A 20,068-nucleotide genomic window follows, 5' to 3' on the forward strand; every position below is an offset into this window, starting at 1 on the left:
TTTGGGCGCTATTATCTTTGCAAGTTTGATATCACTCTTCAAAACTTGCAGTTAATAACTATGATCACATGTACTCTACGTTTATGTATTCATTCATTGTGGAAAAATGTATTTATCTCACCTTTTGCTGGCCAAGTCAATGGCTTTGGAAATTTGCACAAAGATTCTAAAAACTAGCTTTCAATGCTTGTTTTCCAGGCAAATAAACTTTATTTATCACAAGCTAGAGCTCTGCTCTCAGTTACTGAGAGCTCTGCTCGGCTGGATATCATCTAAGCCCGGAAGATGCTCCCTGCTATCAGTTTGGGGCCCACCGTGGTCAGCTCCAGGCTTCGTCCCCAAACCCTCCAGGCCATGCAGATGTTGTACTCTACATTTATTTTAAAACAGAAGAAACAAGGTTAAAACCATGTGCCATGGTTTGGAATCTAAATGTTAACTATGATAAAAAGAGTAAGAGTTATCCTAATTTCATACAGAAAATGTATTTCTTGGGGCGCCTGGGTGGCTCAGTCGGTTAAGCGTCCGACTTCAGCTCAGGTCATGATCTCACGGTCCGTGAGTTCGAGCCCCGTGTCAGGCTCTGTGCTGACAGCTCAGAGCCTGGAGCCTGTTTCAGATTCTGTGTCTCCCTCTCTCTCTGACCCTCCCCCGTTCATGCTCTGCCTCTCTCTGTCTCAAAAATAAATAAAACATTAAAAAAAAAAAAAAGAAAATGTATTTCTTTAAAATACCAAGGCATTTGGAAATCACGCTATTTTAGCACATTTTTAGAAGACAATTTCAGAAAACTCTTTGTGAGAAGTATTTTTCTCTTTGCCACCCACCAAGGTCTCCCTGAACTGTAAGCAAATTTAATTGACCACCACAATGGCAACACTCTTCCCCAACCTTCTTTTACAAACACTGGACTTCAACTTTCCTCAGACCATCACAGAGAACAACAGTAAATGAAACTGCATGCCTAATTTCCCTATTCCATCAATCCTTTGCTTAAATGTTAAAATATAATTATGTATTTTAAATAATCAAAATTTCCAATTTTGACAGTGATCTTCTAGTTTAAAAAAACTAAACACTCAACAATAGTAAAAAACCCTGCATGTGTAATGTAGTAAGATTTCAGTCATTTCCATTCCATTACTCTAAAAAGCACTTTGTAGTCATTTATTCTGTACCATAATTGAGAGCTTATTTGCCAAAAATCTAATGGATTTTTTATTCATTTTAAATCACCCTGGCAAGAGTTAGCACTCTTTTGAACAGGAGGTTTTAAACGCTTTCTTTCAAAAGAAAAGATGTAAAACCCTGCAAACAGACTGTAAAGGTAACAAATACTGACTTACATAGGAGATACCTTACTGTATTAAAGATTAAAAGACTAATCCTGTCGGATTAAATTTTAAGAAGGGTAATGATCAAATTGTCTAATAAGAACTGCATAGCCTGGGTATTGTATGTAAGTGATGAATCACTAAATTCTACACCTGAAACCAATTTCACCATATATGTTAACTGACTAGAATTTAAATTAATACTTGAAAAAAAACCCCAAGAATCGCATAGCAAAATATTCAATTGCCAGAGAGGTTTGGATGGAAGTCCTCCCAAGTAAGCATAATTAAAACCTATACTTAATAAGCCAACTATTTGAGAAAATGGCTTAAGACCAGTTTCGAAATGGCTAAAGTGAACCTTTGATTGCATAGGTACATGGGCTGTTATCGACAAAAAAAACTCCAGTTGGTATAATATATTGCATGGTAAATTTTTCAAAGCAAACATCTCCCATCACAGATATGTACCATAGCTGCATTTAAAATCAAGCAAATAAAAAATTCCTAACTGATTTAGCCCTTACTAGTTTTTTCCTGAGTCATTTTTGAAATGTTTATACAACTAATAAACTATATGTCTCAAGAGAAATGGAACCCACAGATCATTCTTCCCAGTTTTCTGCATCTGAACATCTTTATCAAGATATCTTTGATATAATCTGGCAAAACGACACTTACATGACTCACTTTAGTATACTGATCATTTTTGGTTTTTGCAAGGGTTTTAAGAGAACTACTTTTCCAATAACAGATGCTAATAAAATGTATATGAAATATTTACTTTAAATTCAACAGAATAAAATTTAAAATGCAGTAGTAAGTGCTGACAAAGAACCCCTAAAGCACTTCAAATATCATGACTTAAGGACTTTTTTTTAGAATATAAATTGGGTATTGTTCTATTTTTTTTTTCCTATTTAGCCTTCTAAAAAATTTATCAAAAAGAAATTCTCAGAAGCATAAAGATATTGTAATGATATTACTTCAACAAGTGTTAATTCTTAAAATTCTATGAAACTGTTCAAAAGTGTCTCTTACACTACATTATGAACCTGGGACTACTGTTTCACTTCAATAGCTAGACTCAATGGGTTAGTTTGATATCAAGGGTTCTAGCTGGAGGAGTTAGGCATTCATACAGTTGTAAAAGCTATTTGTAAACCTTGCTCACATCAAAAAGAGTATCTTATCAACCTTATCAACCAGTGTGTGTGTGTGTGTGTGTGTGTGTGTGTGTGTGTGTGTGATGTTTCTATTAAAAAGAAAATCAAGTCAAAGGATAATTATAGACAATCTAAAAAATAAAAATCATGGCACACCCACCTTCTCATAAGAGTGATTTAAAAAAAGCTTTGGCAATTTCTCAGTTAATGTCTCCTTAAGGCTTACTCTTTAACATTACCAGTGAACATGTAGTAGTAATTTTTTCTTTTTAATGTTTATTTATTTCTGAGGCAGCGAGAGACAGAACAGGAGTAGGGGAGGGGCAGAGAGAGAGGGAGACACAGAATCAGAAGCAGGCTCCAGGCTCTGAGCTGTCAGCACAGAGCCTGACACGGGGCTCGAACTCACAAACTGTGAGATCATGACCTGAGCCAAACTCGGTCGCTCAACCGACTGAGACACCTAGGCGCCCCCATAGCAGTTTTTGAAGTACTTCAATACTGAAGTGCTAATGAATATTGTAAAATATTTTATAAAGGTAAGAACTACAAATGCTAAAATTATGTTTAAGCCAGATAATCATGAAGCATGTAAGTTTACTATTGAAGAAAAGTAGCATACCTCTTGAGGCCCAAATGTATTCTTAAACCCAGGGACTCAATAAAAGATTAAAAAATGATTTGGTCATTTATTTTATTCTCCTACAGAACTGCTCCCAACAGTATGTGATTTAATTTTAATTCACCCATTTTAAAATATCCTTGGTAATAACAAATTCCAATTGCTTTGCTTGGAAGCCTATTAGCTGACTAGTTGGTATTGATATAATACTGCAGTTAATTGTACCTTCTAGATTTGGGAAACCAGGCTGCTCCGCAGCAATTCTATAAACCTAATTAGATAATGCAAAGTTAATTTTTTTTCCTCAAGTTTCAGCGTACTAGTTCTTATAGTCGGTGAACTGAATCAGGTCTCCCTGTTGGCATGTTTAAATGCTTCTCGGGAGTAACGCTTTAAAATGCTACCAAGCCCAGAAGGGAATTTATAATGGAGCAGAAATGAGAACATTTCTCATTTTGAAATATTCAGGATTCTTAGCAAATGAGGCAACTGAAAGCTAGTCCTTCCCTCTCCAGAGCAGCCTTAAGCCCTGGGTAACCGCAGCACACGTTACTGAACTGAAATTGCACTGCTTTCGGGATCACAGGACTGAACTAGAATTAAACAGTAGACCTCACTGTAAAAAACAAATGTTACCTGAAGTGCTGAGCAGGGAATTTGCTATTTGTTTTTTCCCTTTAGTTATACATCAGGCAAATTAACGTATGAACAACTAAAAACCACTTAATATTCCATGGATGAAGTTTCTTTTCCAACTTTAAATATTAAAATGCTGTTCTGGCCACAGCTGTTTAGAAGTTACTGGATTCCAGACCAGAAAGGTGCAAAAAATGCCTACGATGAATTACGATCATTTTAATATAATGTGTACGGAAGTATATATTACCACAACCACATGATTATGGTTTAGCTTAAAATATATATGTACAGATGCGTCTAAGTACACACACAGTGCAGGAGGGGTGTAGAGAGGAACCTAATTAAGGCAGAGCAGATATAATCCAAAATGTCTCAAGTTCCTCTTTGGTAATTAAGGTTCTCAAAAAACCAAAACAAAACAAAAAACAAAAACAAAACCTTTTCCCTTCTTTTTGTGTTTTTCCTCTAGTGAAGGTGATTATTCATGAGACACTCGAACTTGTTTTCCTTCTGAACCAGTTTTCCTGGGTCGTCGTTTAAGAGGCCACTGCAGCCCCTCCCTAGACCCCAGGACTACGTACAGGTTAGTTTAGCAGGCAGGTAAAGGAGCTTCCACAGCCACTTACGATATCCTCAACTGTGATCAATTCTCGCCCAAATGTTGCGATATTTGAAATTGCTGATGGTCCTGTCCTTAAGTTATCTTTGCCCAATGTTTTCTACAGGGCAATATTCTCTAAATCATTCTAGTTCAGCCTATGCCTCCTTTCATCCCTCCCTCTCCCAGGACCTGAAGGAAGGCATCTTCCAGGTTTCTTTTTTCCTACCCATGTTTTTCTCCTCTAACCGTGCATATGCCCTTCATTTACCAATCCAGTCCTCAGGCTTCAGACATATTCCTACCACTGATCTGCATACTTTGCATCCAGTCCTGATCCTATTCTGAGCTCCATCTACCTGGTAGACACCGCCTACAAAATATGACATGCCCCTCCCCCCTACAAATACTACATGCCCAAACCAAACCAAAGTTTTGTGTTACAGCCTCCAAATCGACACAGCCTCTAGACCAGCACTTCTCAAAATATGATCCCTGGGCCAGCAATGGCGGAACTAGATACAAATGCAGATTCTCTGCCCTACCTCAGGCCTATTGATTCTGGGCAGGAGGCAAATACTTTAACACACCCTATAGGTGAGGTGAGGCCTACTGAAATTTGAAAAACCCTGCTTTAGACAGTTCTATTCCTTAAAGGCATCAGCATCCTCCCCTTCTAGGTCCATCCAAAGCTTCCTCCTCCCACCAGCTAAGTCTGCTTTTATAATCTCTCTCCTTATATTCACGGTCTTGTTCCCTCTCCTATCTTAGGCTTCATCATGTCCTATGAAACATTTCTCTCCTCACTGAAATTCAGCCTGTACTGTTTCCAGATTATTCCCCAAAGCCCAGCTCTGGCCATTCACAGTATTTAGTCTTCCAGGGTTCAGGTTGTGTTGGTCTTTCTAGGGTTCTCTCTCCCATTCTTCCACACCCGAATCCCATCTTCCAGCCACACACTCCCCAGGATTTGCTTCAATCTTTCATGCCTTTGTACATACCATTCCTCTGGCCTCACACACTTGTCCCTCCAACATGCCCTTTCTAAGGGTCTGACTGCATCCAGTCTTACGAACTAGATGCCGCCTTCTCTGTGATCCCACAGAACCCAGGGGACTTAGCTAACACAGTTCTTGCCTCACCACTGCAACCTGTTGCTCAAAAAGTCATTACTCGTTTTGTTTATCTAGGACCACACAGTGAGTGAGAGGGCCATACAATTTATCACTCAATCCAAGGCCCTGCTTACATCTGCAAGCTTATCAAGTACTGTACTCCCTTTAAACTCACCATGCCAACCTCAGGGGCTTTGCACTTCCTGTTCCGTCTGCCTAGGACATTCCTCCCTCAGAATTACATTAGAGACTTATTCTTTGGGCCTCTGCTCAGCCACTGCCTCCTGACCTTCCCTGCACGATCCCCATGCCCCTTTCTCCTTCATGTTATCCTGTATTGTCTTCAGTGTTTCTATTTGAAATTACCTCCCTACTGTCTCTATGTCCCCTTTTCAACGTAGTACACTTAAGCGAGTCTACTTTGTGAAAATCTGCGGTGTTTGGTCAGAGAGCATCACTCTGAGGTCCAAAAATGGGAGATTGAATCTGGCTCTACCGCTTACTAAGGAAGTGACCTCAGGCAAAGAGCTCACCTCTCTAACTCAGTGGTCTCCTCCATAAAGTGATGATGACATCAGACTTGCATTAGAGGGCTGTTGTTACAATTAAACAACATAATACAGGTAGAATGCTTACCTGGCACAAAGGATTCAAGGTATGTTATCTATTATCACTGCTATTATTACTTGCTGCTCAATGGTATCTCCAATGCCTCGAGCAATAGATGGTACTTAGTAGACAAGCAATAAATATTTGAAATACTTGAGAGTTGGTAAGTAAATGGATGTCACCACCCCCTCAACTCCAAGCTTTCCAAAAAGCTCCTCTAAGTGCTGAATTAATGACACCCCAACCCTGTTCCTTGGCCTACCTTCAAAATGTGGCCCGAACTTACTTTCCCAATCTTACCTTCCATCGCTTTTCTCCAGTAAAAACCAGACTTTTCTTCTGGTCTCACCATATTCTTTCAGTATACAATGTTCTTCCCTGCGTCTCTCCCCCAAATCCCACCGCCACCCAGGTCTAGCCCAATGCCATGCTCCTGCTTCTTGCCTCTGAACACCCGCCTCCCACAACCGGGCGAGAACTTCCTTTTTATGACTGTTACATATTCACACAGATGATCTCACTTATGAGAAGAGCTCTGAGTCTGTGTCCTTTTGTCATTTCTCCATCTCCGCTGCCCAGCCCAGTGCCTTGTGGAAAGCCCTCAACACATTATTTTGAGCAAATGGATGGTTGGAAGTTGGGAGCCTCTGTAAAAAGGCTTATAGATTAACCAGCCTTATATATCAAAAGAAAACTGCAATTATTACGAACACACCTACTGTGTGGTTATTAGGTCAAGACCTGAGGAGCATCTTTATTATGTCAATACATTTTACCCTCTCCACTGTACCGTATAGCATCTCTAACGTCTAGAGCCACGGATGGCATTTAGTAAACAATAAATACGTGGCATCTCCTAGGGGCGCCTGGGTGGCTCAGTCGGTTAAGCCTCCAACTTCAGCTCAGGTCATGCTCTCACAGTTGGTGGGTTCGGGCCCCGCATCAGGCTCTGTGCTGACAGCTCAGAGCCTAGCGCCTACTACAAGTTCTGTGTCTCCCTCTCTGTCCCTCTCCCTCTCATGCTCTGTCTCTCAATAAATAAATAAATGCTAAAAAAAATAAAAATAAAAAAATATATATATATCCTAATTCTTAAAGGATTCTGTCCACATCGTTAATACGTATTTCACCCTCTCGCCCATCCCCCCTCTTCCACCATAGAAAATCCAACTATCAAATCATTCCTTCCATAGACTCAAGCTATGTCCTTTTTATCCTAGAAACTCTGAATTCTTAATTTAACCACTTCTCTCCTTCTGCCAGATTGTACATTCATTCTTCAGGGATGAAAAGTCAGAATTCAAAACACGAACAAAGACAATGATCTAGGTGGAAGTCAAGTAATCACAATCATTTTCCTCCATTCAAGAGCCACTCAAATCTTGCTGTTCTTCTAACTCGAGTTAGAATTTACAAATATTCTGTTAACAAATGGTCCGAGCTCAGAGTTCTGATTTTTCACGTTGCATTATTTTCTTTCTCCTTCTGTCTCCAATTTGTGATCGCTGATCTAACACAGCTTATACTAAAACCAAATCATAGCCTACAGCTTATCTCCCATTCCATGCAGCCAGTCTCAGTCACAGAATAGTTATCCAAATTCAACCACTATTTAACAGTTCTCATTCTTCCCTTTCTAATAATTGTGCACTCCCTGGATGACTATTCTCCACCTTCTCCACCTACTGATCTGGCTATTAACAAAACATATTCTGTGACAACCCTCTTAGTGTTTCCTTATATGGCTACTGGATTAAGGAAGAAAGGAGAGAAACCAGGCTCTGAGAGTACTGCACCTTTTTCTTTAACTAGAATGAGATCCCTTTACAGCAGAGACTTTTATTTGAGGTATTCTTGGTATTCTCCAATGGGGTCTTCCTGGAAGGGAGGTGAAGATTGTGGTAGTTAACAGGATTGATGCCTGACCTTTGACCACTGGGTGGGCAACACTTCCACAAAATCCACAGATTTAGAATGCTTAGGAATTTGTGCATTTCTAGGATGTCCAGACCTAAAGGGGGAGACATAAATGAATGCTTCAGCACCTTGGTAGGTGGGGGAGATACTCATGGAATGAGCTACCCCAAGAAACATAAATCCTGCCTTGAAGGGACTCGTCAGTGGTTCGCAGGGATATGTGAATGCTTCTGATTCTCCACACAGAAGAAAGCACATGTACATAAAAGTCTGCATGAATTTCAGGAGATCTATAAACCTCAGATTGCTTGATCTTGGCAATGTGGGAGTTTTCACTGCAGGTGCGGATGCAGGACAGCAAAACAGAACAAAAACCAATTCTGAGGCATTTCCACTGGGGAAGTGAGACAACAGTGACCACTTAAGACGCTACACTTCTCCCAAGTGACAGCTCCATTCCTAATAACATAAATGGAGCTTTCATTTGGAATAAAATCTTAAGGTCAAGGGCACTCTTTCAGGTTGCAACAAATCACCATGGAGATAAAGGGTCTGGTAAGGTAGAACTTGACTGTGACTGGGTAACGAATTCGGTCACTCCTCCTCATTCAAGCAATACTCCTTTCAAAGGGTCTTAGCTTGCTTATCACCTAAAACCTCTCAGCCCAGAGATGATTCCTGAATTAGCCCCACTATGCAGTACATAGAATCATCAGTACACCTGCAGCTTCTCATCAGCGCCGAATTTGCTATAACCAAACCACTGAAGATCTCTCAATATTTCCATTACAAACCTTTACTGTCAGAGGCTTAGGATTCAACTTGAAACACTCCCGGCTAAAACCTGGGATATGGGGTCTGGAGATACTATAATTTAATTAAAGGAATGCTCTGCACTTTGCAAGTACTAAACAGATGGCCTTAATAAATGCTGACCTGAAACTATCCAGAAGACAAAGCCTAAAAAAAGCAAGCCTTCCCACCGTAAAATATAACAAAAATGTAGGAGTGCTTGTCCTCAGAACTTTCAGTGCAGCAACTAATCCATCATCCTAAACCTCCTGACACCTTCTCCTCCCCTCCCACAACCAATCACCTAGTCCTGACACCTTTGCATCTTTAATAGTTCTTGAATCAATTCTCCACTTCCACTGTCACCCGGCCAAGCCAAGCAGTATCATGTCCCACCTGAACTATTATAACCTCCAACAGGGCTCCTACTATCTGCTTTGGCTGTAAATCAATTCCTACTTCCTGCAGGCAGCCAAAATGATCTTTCCAAAACACAAATCTGATCACATCTCCCCTACTTAAAAATCCTGCAATCGCTTCCTGTGGCTCTAAAGGCCTAATCTTTAGCGTGTCTACAAGACCCATACTACCTTTGCATGCTCACTCCACCTCTCCCTCTTACTCTCTGTGTTCTAATGATATTGGTCTTCTTCCAGGCCCTCAGTTCACCATACTTTCTCCTACCTCAGGATCTTTGCACATACTTCTCCCTCTCAGGAATGCCCTCCTCGCACATCAGATCAACAACTATCTGTTCAAATCTTCAGATTTCAACTCAAAAGTCATTTCTTCAGGTAAGACTTTTATGATCAAGTTCCTGTTTTCTTATCCCCTATGGCTTTTCTTCACAGCATGTAGTATTAATTTTTATTTGCAGATTTGTGTAGTCTTATTAATGTGTTTTTTATTTCCCCACAAAGCTGTAAAATCTAGGAGCTTGGGGTAAGGCATATTTCCTCAACAACTAGCATTACTACATAGTAGGCACTCAAAAATGTTAAATAAATCAAGTCAAACACAACAGAGTACAATTTGAACAGTAAGATTACCTTTCACGTCATTCACCTCAGAGAAACGGCAAAAGGCCTAGAGATAGGAAGGAAATAAGAAATGTGTTTCTCCAGGCACATGGGTGGCTCAGTCGGTGGAGAGACTGACGTCAGCTCAGGTCATGATCTCACCGTCCGTGAGTTTGCGCCCTACGTCGGGCTCTGTGCCGACAGCGCAGAGCCTGGAGCCTGCTTCAGATTCTGTGTCTCCCTCTCTGCACCTCTCGCCCACTCACAGTCTCTCAAAAGTAAATAAACAGTAAAACATATATATATTAAAAAAAAGAAAAAAGAAAAAAAAAAAAGAAATGGGTCTCTCATCCTGACCGTGGGTAATATGTTTTGCAATAATGACCTCATCCGCTGGACAGATATAAAGAAGTAGTCCAGGTTGAAAAAGAAAAGAAAAAAAAGAAAAAAGACCAGGTTGCTACAGACTTTGTTGCCTAGAACATTGAAAGTACAAGACAAAAAGTGGCACAGGGTGGAGCCATGAGAACAAGCTTGCCAGAGTAGAGGCAGAACCTTTATTTGGTAGATTGCTCTAGCCTATTTCAAGCCATTTACAGGGATTTATAGGGATCCAAAAAGCCCACATGTGGATCAGCATTAAAGGAGAGGCAGGTGTCTCACAGTGGGTGGAGATGTCTGCAATCATAATCAAAGGAAAAGAAACAGAAGGGGGAAGGGAGGGAGTCAAAATCTGAGTACTTGTCAGAATCTTCCCCAAAAGAAACGTTCTTCTAGAGCTAGATCTCAGAAGTTCTTAGGACAGTTCTTAGTAAAAGGAGGCAAAAGTCCCTTGTTTATGCTCTTAATGATTTATAAGCTATGCCTTAAATTGCTTAGTTAACGTTTGTCTGTAAAATTAATAAAATGGTTTGGCTTTCCTGATACGTGATCATTCTTTTCAATGTTAATTACATTTAAAAGTCTTAATAAGCTAGCTTCGGTCTTTGGCAAATGATAGAAATTACGATGGACCCAATGACAAACTATCAAGTTGGACCAAAAATCAGGTATCACCACCTGCTACTGAGCGATTAGCATCGTGGCTGGGCACTTATTATATATCCACTATAATAAGGTATTTCAAAAGAGATAGGCTTTGGTACAGATCCTCCACCGCCTCTTTAAAAGACTTGTCATTTGAACTGCAAGACATTCTGAATATGGCAAGTTTTGTCAAACTTTCCTCAGTTTCTCTCCCAGAAAATGGGGCTTTAGCCTTTCCAGCTCTCTGGAAAAAAGGTCATTTGGTGACGTAAATTACTCTCCATTGCAATATTGTTATCTTTTATCAATCATTTTGAAAGCAAAATCAAAGAGGTCACCATGGGTCCATGAGATCCGAGAGGCTTGAAACCACAAAGACAATGAAGAGGGAAACTTGGTACTTTGCATTATCATTAACTTAGATGATACAGATAGGCATCCACTCTAGATACCATAAAGAGATTCCAAGGCAGTGAAGTCTAAAAAATACTAAAACATAAAAGGGTAAATCTAATTTCATCATATAGGGTGAAACTGATATGGAAATCTCTTCCTAGCATTCTTATTCTTGAAAGAGAGCCTTCTCACCCAACTTCCTGATGCTGTTAGTGCTAAGTTAATAAAGGAGAACACACAGACGCAAGTAGGTACTATTTACTACAGAGCACAACTCCTCCCAAGGCCCTTGGGCCGCTTCAGTGGCCCTGAACTCTTCACTTCACGCCCTGTCTCACCCCGCCAAGGGCAGCTGGCCCAGGGGGCTCTCCGGGCTCCGGGATGAGGAAGGGGAGGGGTGCGACGGGTTCTCTTCTGGGAGCGGATCAGGCCGGGGGCCGAGGCCGGTACGCAGCCAACCAGCTGGGTCGGCGAAGCCGCAGTCGCCGCGGCCCCTTCCCGGCGCGGCTCGCGGTAACTAACGTTCCGAGGCGCCTGACTAAACCCTCAAAAGCAAGGGAGTGTCAAAGCTAACACTCGCGCCTTGGGCGGCAGACAAATGCGTCCCAGCGGAGAAGCCGGGAGCTTCGCGCCGCGGCGCCCCTCGGCGTCGGGCTGGGCGAGCAGGCAGCCAACGCCAAGCGGCGGGGCGCCGGCACAAGTTAGTTTTCCGGCCCGAGCAGCCCTGCCACCGCCTGGGAAGAGGAACCGGCCCCACGTCCCGCGGACAGAGCCGCCGGGAGCGAGCGAGCGGGAGGGCAGCGCCGCTCGGGAAGAAGGGACTTCCCCCGCGCGGCGTGGACCGCGGTGGAGGGGCCCCCGAGCCGCCGGGGACGCCCCTCAGCCACCCGGGGCCAACCGTCCCTCCCCTCGCCGGGGAAGCGAGAGGAAGGGCCGGTCCAGGGCGAGGCCTCCGCCGCACATCGCACCCCGTCTCCCCGCGACCGGAGTTGGGAGGGGGAGGCGGCGCTCTCCGTACGAGCCGGAGGCGGGGCGCCATCTCCCTCCCACTCCCGGCAGGCAGGCGGGCCGGGGGAGCCCGGGGCTGCGAGCATCCCGGACGGGCGGTGGCGGGAGGGAAGACTACACCGAGGGGCCTGGTCCCGAACGGCGGTGATGGTAGCGGCAGCATCTCGCCTCCTTCGGGCCTGCACGCGCCACAGGCCGCAGCCTGGACCAACCTGGCGTCCCCCGGCCGCGACCGCGGCGGTCCCCGCACTGAGGAGTCGGGGGTCGGGGGTCGGGCGGCCGCGGCCCCCGCTCTCCTCCCGCTCCGCCCCGCAGTCCCGGCGTGGAGCGCGGCCGCGGCCAGCGGAGCCCCGGGGCGGGGAAGCGCGGGAGGAAGGGGCGGCGAGGGGGCGGGCCGGCGGCTGGTAGCGGGGGACCCGGTGCGCGGGGCTCGGCGCCCCAGATCGGCCCGCGCTGCGCCAGCACCACCTGCGGAGCTGCAGCGCAACGCCGCGCCCCGACCCTGCCGCCCCTGCTCCCGCCACGCGCGCGCGCAAACAAAACAAGTTGCAGGTCGCCGCCGCCGGAGGGGGCGGGCGGGTCACTCACCCTCATCCTGCTCAGCGGGCTTGGGTCGTCCGGCCGCGGGGACAGGGAAGACCAGAGGACTACTAGCCCCAGAAAGCTTCCCACCACCAGTAAACTGCGTAAGATGAACCCAATCTTCAGCCTCATCTTCCTCCGCCGGCGAGAGACACAGAGCCCGGCGCAGCCGCCGCCACAGCTCTCCCCTCCCTCCTTCCCCCTCCTCCGGCTCTCCACCTCCTCCCTCCCCCACCCCTACCGCTTCGGCTGCCGCCCTCTCCGCTGCCTGCCCTTTCCAGCTCCAGATCCGGAACTCCCCTTGGCTCTACCTTCCCCCGGGCTCTTCCCCCGGGCTCTTCCCTCCGCCCCCTCCCCGCGGCTCGCCGGCTCGGACCGCGCTCCGCCGCCGCCGCCGCCGCCGCTCCCCCCGCCTCCCTCCGGCGGCCTCCGCAGAGCTCCAACCGACCCTTGTGCCTCGCTCCTCGCTCCTCGCTCTTCGAAGCTTGCTTTCTGTGTACCTACCCCCTTCCCGGTCCGCAGTCCCCTTCTTCTCTCACCACTGTGCCCAAGAACCCCCTTCACAATTCCCTGTTACCCTAGAACTAACTTACACTTTCCCCAGGTCTGGTCCTTAGCCTTTGCCCCACTGCTCAGCTCTTAAAGCTTCCAGATTCCCAAACTTTTGGTTTAATTATGGGCCATAACTCTGTCCTTACCACCCGTGCCCTCCAGGATCCCCCACCCCGCCGCCACCCAGCCCTCTACGCCCAGAGGACCGGGAGCCGCTCTCGGCTGCCCCTCCTTTTCTTACACCCACTACCCGGAGACCCCAGCCGCAAGGCTTGCAGGAAGCAACCAGGAAGTCAGGGCTACCGCTGCCGCAGCAGCAGCTCCACGTGGCTGATTTATTGCTGGGAGGGTTTTTTTCTTATTGATTGTTCTTGCTTTTTCACACGACTCCTTAAGGAGGTGGATTTGTAACCGAAAGGCCCAAGTGTGATGTGCAAATATCACTGGACTGGAGGGACTCACTTGGAAAGCCAATATTTCACTTTGTCTTGAGCTAATTGGAAGAAAGCCAATCTCGTGCTAATAGATATCAACCTGGTTCCTGGGCTGTTTGTATTCTGAGGCAGAGGATTTGGGGTTTTTTTAAACAATGCTCTACCCTCGTTGCCTCCCTCAGACCTGATTTTTGCCACTTGATGGAGGTTCCTTGATTTCTGTTTTTCAACCCCTCTTCGTAAATTATACAGGAAAGGATATTGACAAATGTTTAGCCAAATGCTTCACGCTGAGGGAATAATTCTGTGCCCACATCTTCCAATAAAGATGCCAATCGCTTTATTGCCAAGTGCATGTGATTACATTATCAGTGTGCTGTATCTTAAACTGCCTTATTTAAGTTGAGCAGAATGTTTAATATTTTATCCTAATATGTAGGATGGTAAAAGTTGATCCTTTTCCCTAATGTTGACTCATATCAGAAGGACTTTAAGAAAAGGAAAACCTGGTTATTTAAATTTTTTAAATGAAGTAGAGAATTTGAATCATCCAGATAAAGATTTGTAACAAACTAACTTTATGTGCTTCGGTAATTTGGGTTACACTACCTAGTATATTGGGGAATTTCGTGGATGCCATAATTTCGGAATTTCCACAAACTATCTGAAGTGATATCCTTGAGAACAAAATGGGGAAATGTAGAATGGGTTACAACAGAGTTAGGTATATTCTCGTCTGGCTGAATCCTTGTACACAGTTGGAGTATAAGCCTAATATACAGACCACCTGGAAGAGGCAGATCAAGTGTTGACCACACATCCCCATCTGACTCAGCATTTTTATCAACCACTTAAGTTAAAAACCAGTTGCTTTTAATGTAAGATGAGGGAGATTTTGCTGAAGACTTTTTTTTTTTTTTTTTTTTTTGGTGAAAAAGACCTGGATATTTAATTGATTAAGTATGAACCTGTTGGGTAATATAAAAAGCTAACGCCCGCTGCTGGGTCAATTCAGGTCAATGTTGCAACCCAGAAATTGCCTGTTAATAAGGACTCAGGTGATTCTGATCCAGATAAGCTGTGCATCACCTTTGGAGAAACAGTGAAAGAAAGAGGTGCTTGGGGGAAGATTTATGTAGGTTTGAATAGGATCAATTGTGGACCCAACGTGAGCTACTCAGAAGGGAGGAGGGACTCCTTTTGCAAAGTGGACAGTTCCCTAGACAGAGACTGGGCTTAGAACAGGTGACCTTCAAGGGATCTCATTCTGATCACATGAGAGAATAATTCCATTTGAAATCAGCAGCTGTAGTCCACCAGCAGTAGTTAAACCTTTCATTTGTGCTCTCATTTTCACAGTCCGAGGAGACAGTTTATTATTATTACCAAACTAGGAAGTTTCATTTTTACTGTTATGAGCATAGCTTGGCAGATAGGCAAATTGAAAGTGGTACTTATTACTCACTAAAGTAAAGGGAATGATTCTTGGGTCAAAATAGCATTCAGAGAAGACCCTGCAATCCCCTGTTACTTTTGCACATAGAGAACTTAAAATTTCTGTGAAAGGACGTAAAGTTAGAAATCGACAAGTGGATATATAGTTGTAAAAGCCCATGTTTCTCTGAGTCCTAGCAATGTTTAAAAGAAACTAAAAGTATACCTTAAAATATATGCACACTGGGGTGTCTGGATGGCTCAGTCGGTTAAGTGTCCAACTCTTGATTTCAGCTCAGGTCACCATCTCGTGGTTCTCGTGAAGTTGAACTCTGCATCAGGCTCTGTGCGCTGACAGTGTAGAGCCTGCTTGGGATTCAGTCTCCCACCCTGTCTCTCTGCCCCTCTCCCACTCTCTCTCTTTCTCAAAAATAAATAAATGTGTGTGAGTGTGTATATATATATATACATACATATATATATATATATATATGTATGTATATATATACATACATATACACCCACCGCAACATTTGCTGGGAGGTAGCCTCTGTAGAGTTGACACAACTCTGTTTAGAACATGAGCTACGTTCATGGGGCGCCTGGGTGGCTCAGTCGGGTAAGTGTCCAACTCTTGGTTTTGGCTCAGGTCATGATCTCACGGTTTCGTGAGTTTAAGCCCCACATCGGGCTGTGCGCTGACTGACGGTGCGGAGCCTGCTTGGGATTCTCTCTCCCTATCTCTCTGCCCCTCCCCTACTCGTGCTGTCTCTGTCTCTCTCAAAATAAATAAATAAACTTAAAAAAAAATGAGCTACATTCAAAGCTTATGTCAAGGTTAGTCACTTAACCTCTCTGAACCTAGGACTCCTATCTGCCTAGCAGTGATTATAATACTTCACAATATTATTAAAAGGAATAATGGAGGTCAAGTACATATGCAATAAAATATAAAGATATACAATGTAAGGATAGTGGGATAGAACAAGTCTCAGTTGTATATGGGCATAATTTTTTTTTTTTTTTTTTTTTTTTTAATGAATGCTATAGTAGTTGTATGACAAGGGTTTTTATGCTGGAATACTCCTGGGTTGTCTAATCCGGGTTCACTGAGGAAGAGGGTAGAGATTGGAACTGCACCAGAGGGACATAAAAGATGGCCAAGACACCATTGTTCTCAGTCAGGTGGTAGGCCCGGACATGGTACCTTTGGCTAGGAGGCCAGCAGAGAGGGCTCAGAAGCACGGTAAGGGGAGGGAAGAGAATTTTTGTGAATACCCAATGTGTGCAAGATGCTTCATTTAACCTTTGCACACCCTTGAGTGTGGCTGGTATTACTGGTCTCAATCTGGGGTTCAAAGCAGATCTTTCTAACCTTGAAATTCTTGCCACTACATGCATACTCCTCACCAAGCTGTACTAGCATATAAATAAGTGTTTTCAGACAGGATGCAAAAGGTCAGGGCCTAAAGATTTGTTCATTTTTTAAAAAATTCTTCCTGGTGTCTGCTCTTTTAAAGGAGAACCCACCAGAAGGAATTGTGTCCATTCTTGGGCTACAGTTTAAAGGTGCAGTGCACCTCCGGGGCCCTCACCACACCTGTTTCATGCTGCAATCAAGCTGAACCTGAGTCTCTAAATGTGTCTTGAACTCCTTGCCTTCAGGCCTTTGTTCAGGAGTTCCCCTGAAATGACACCTTAATAGAAGGCTTTCCCCCGCTCCCTCCCACATCCGTCCCCACTCCCCATGTCCCTCTCTAACCGATGTACTGGGATAGATACCCTACTAGGTGCTCCGGCTGCACCCTGCACTTTTCCTTCGTTGTGAATGACCGCTACATTGTAATTGCTTAATTTCTTTCTCCACTCCCAGATTAAAAGGTACATGAGGGTGGATGTCTAGATAGATAGATAGATGTCTATCTAATTCATCATTATATTCCTGTGTCTAGTGTGCAGAAAGGGTTTAGTAAATATTTTCTGATGAAATGCTGAATGAATAATTGGATTGAGAATATGAAGTGAAGAATAAAGGTAGATGAGGAGTCAGGGTTATGTTACCTGCTCTTCCTCCTTAGCTGGAGGTTCTCCTTCTGAAGGTAAAACTTTAGAGGTTTTATTTAATTAGAAAACTGATTACTTTGCATGTTGTCAACAGCAGCAGCTGGTAGACTGATGTTTCCCCTTTAATCCGCATCCTACTAGGGCCACTCAGGACAAAAGGAAAGGGGTAGTTAATTTAAATAGAGATTTTTGTATCTACTAAGATCCCCACCCCCCCAACCCTCCCAAAAAAGAAAGAAATTAAGTTGTATTGAAATGGCAACATGTAGCCATGGGCAATTACCATCTGCAACCAAATTTCAATTTTCACTTTGTCTGGCTGCCAATAATTTAGGTTAAATTAGAATCAGTGACCTATAAATTACTGGTTAAATCTCCTATTATCTACTCTGTAAACAATCTAATCACCTCTTTTCAAAGATGAACACCAGTGATAGTACTTTTAAGTCAAGAATGTGTTTTATCTTTTTTTAAAAAAAAATTTTAATGTTTTATTTATTTTTGACAGAGAGAGAGAGAGAGAGAGAGAGAGAGAGAGAGAGAGAGAGAGAGAGAGAGAATATGAGCGGGGAGGGGCAGAGACAGAGGGAGACACAGAATCAGAAGCAGGCTCCCGCTCTGAGCTGTCAGCACAGAGCCCAACGTGGGGCTCAAACTGACAAGCTGTGAGATCATGACCTGAGCTGAAGTTGGAAGTTCAACCGACTGAGCCACCCACGCACCCCAAGAATGTATTTTATCTTTTAGAAAAGAATTACTATTTAGGTATTTTTAACGTGCTGATAATTTTAGTTTGTTAAGAATATATTAATTTGTGCCCTGTCCATTAGCTATGTCTTACCTCGTAAAGAACTACCCCCAAATTTAGCACTTTAAAATAACAAACTTTTGTTGTTTCACAGTTGCTGAGGGTCAGGAAAGCCGGAGTGGTTTAGCTGGGTGGTTCTGGCTGAGGGTCCCTCACGAGGTTGTTGCCAGGCAACCAGCTGGGGCTACAGTCATCGCATGGTTCAACTGGGCTTGGAGGCTCTGCTTCTAGGTTCACTCACAAAGCCAACAGGCAGAGGCCCTGCGTGGCTTGGTCGGTTAAGCGTTTGACTTCAGCTCAGGGCATGATCTCAGGGGTCGTGGGTTCGAGCCCTGCATCGAGTGTGGAGCCTGCGTCAGATTCTGTCTCTCTCTCTCTGCGTCTCCCCCAGCTCACACTCTGTCTCTGTCTCTCAAAAATGAATAAATGTTAAAATTAAAAAAGAGGAAAGTTTAATTGGCTTATAAATGTAACTCAGAATTATAGACAATTGAGGGGAGGCTGGGTGACTCAGTTGCTGAGTGTTGGACTTCAGCTTAGGTGATGATCTCATGGTTCGTGGGTTCAAGCCCTGCATCGGGCTCTGTGCTGACAACACAGAGCCTGGAGCTTACTTCAGATTCTATGTCTCCCTCTCTCTCTGCCCTCCCCCACTTATTCTTTCTCTCTCTCTCTCTCTCTCTCTCTCTCAAAAATAAATAAAAAACAAAAACAAAAAGCCAACAGGCAGGTCTCACTTCCTCACTGGCTATTGGTGGGAAACTTTAGTTCCTCATCACAAGGGCCTCTCCACAAGACTGCTTATGACGTGGCAGCTGTCTTCCTCCAAAATGAAAGATCTGAAGGCAAGAGACAGAGACCTCAAAACAGAAGCCACTGGGAATCAAGTATCTGGGTCAGAATAGTAGTTTTTTTCATTTATTATTTGTAGCGACTCAGTTATATGGTTTTCATTATGAGATGCTGAAATCTTTCAAAAGGAATCCAGATCTTAAATAATTACTTATTTCTGATTATCTCGCAGAGAAATAGTCTGTGTACTGTGTCCAACTATAAAATAAAGGAGTTGGACTGGATGATCTTTAACTCCTTTCAATATTGAAATTCTAAGACTGTCCTGTAATGTTAATGCATGGTTGAAACTTGTAAATCTATTTATTTATTTCAATCTAGTGTGAATACAGCAAAGTAAAATTCTGCCTTTAGACATTTTTTTTCTGACATGGATTACTGTTTCTATTTTGAAGGCAAAAACGCTTATTTAGAAGCCCTCTTAGATTTGACACTAGCAGACTCCTCATAATTCAGCACTGTTTTTGGACTCCCGTAATTCAGAAGTGCTCTTCCGATTTTAACCATTTATTTAAGAGGTGATTGAAACAAATTTTATCTCTTACTTCTCTTGTGTGGAACCTGTTCAGCAGCTTACCACTGCTTGTAGTATGAAACCCAGATTTCTCAACTTATTACACAGACCTTTGTGAGCTTGCCTCTACTTACCCCCACAGCCTCGTGGCCGGACAATGACCTCTGCGTTTCCAACTTAAACTATAGCTACATTGACCTTCTCCCCATTTCTGGAACAGGCCAAGTTCTCTCTCACGTCTAGGCCTTCGCGCGTGTTATTCCCTTACCTGGAGCACTCTTTTCAGCACCGACTCCTTCCTGCCAAACTTCTGATCATCCCTTCAATTCAATTTATGTATCAGTTCTTTCGGAAACCTCCTGATGGTTCTCTTCAGACCCCACCCACCCTTTGCGAGATTAGGGGCCCCTGCTTCGTGGTCTCAGAGCACGCAGTACATCTTCAATTCAGTTTATGTATCAGTTCTTTCGGAAACCTCCTGATGGTTCTCTTCAGACCCCACCCACCCTTTGCGAGATTAGGGGCCCCTGCTTCGTGCTCTCAGAGCACGCAGTACATCTTCCGTCCTGGCACATAGAGCTCTTCTT

At 43.9% G+C, this 20,068-nt stretch overlaps 1 protein-coding gene across 2 annotated transcripts in view; it reads right to left on the bottom strand.

The window, feature by feature from the left end:
- GALNT7 (polypeptide N-acetylgalactosaminyltransferase 7) overlaps positions 1-13,036 on the bottom strand; it is a 148,024-nt gene extending 134,988 nt beyond the window's left edge. For both annotated transcript variants that reach the window (XM_058720892.1, XM_058720893.1), the window contains exon 1: positions 12,830-13,036. In XM_058720892.1, the coding sequence (XP_058576875.1) occupies positions 12,830-12,955 (126 nt within the window). In that variant the 5' untranslated portion in view covers positions 12,956-13,036. The remainder of the gene's footprint in view (positions 1-12,829) is intronic.
- Positions 13,037-20,068: the final 7,032 nt, after the last annotated feature.

Source organism: Neofelis nebulosa, chromosome 3 (assembly GCF_028018385.1).
Source record: "Neofelis nebulosa isolate mNeoNeb1 chromosome 3, mNeoNeb1.pri, whole genome shotgun sequence".
NCBI classification, from domain to species: Eukaryota; Metazoa; Chordata; class Mammalia; order Carnivora; family Felidae; genus Neofelis; species Neofelis nebulosa.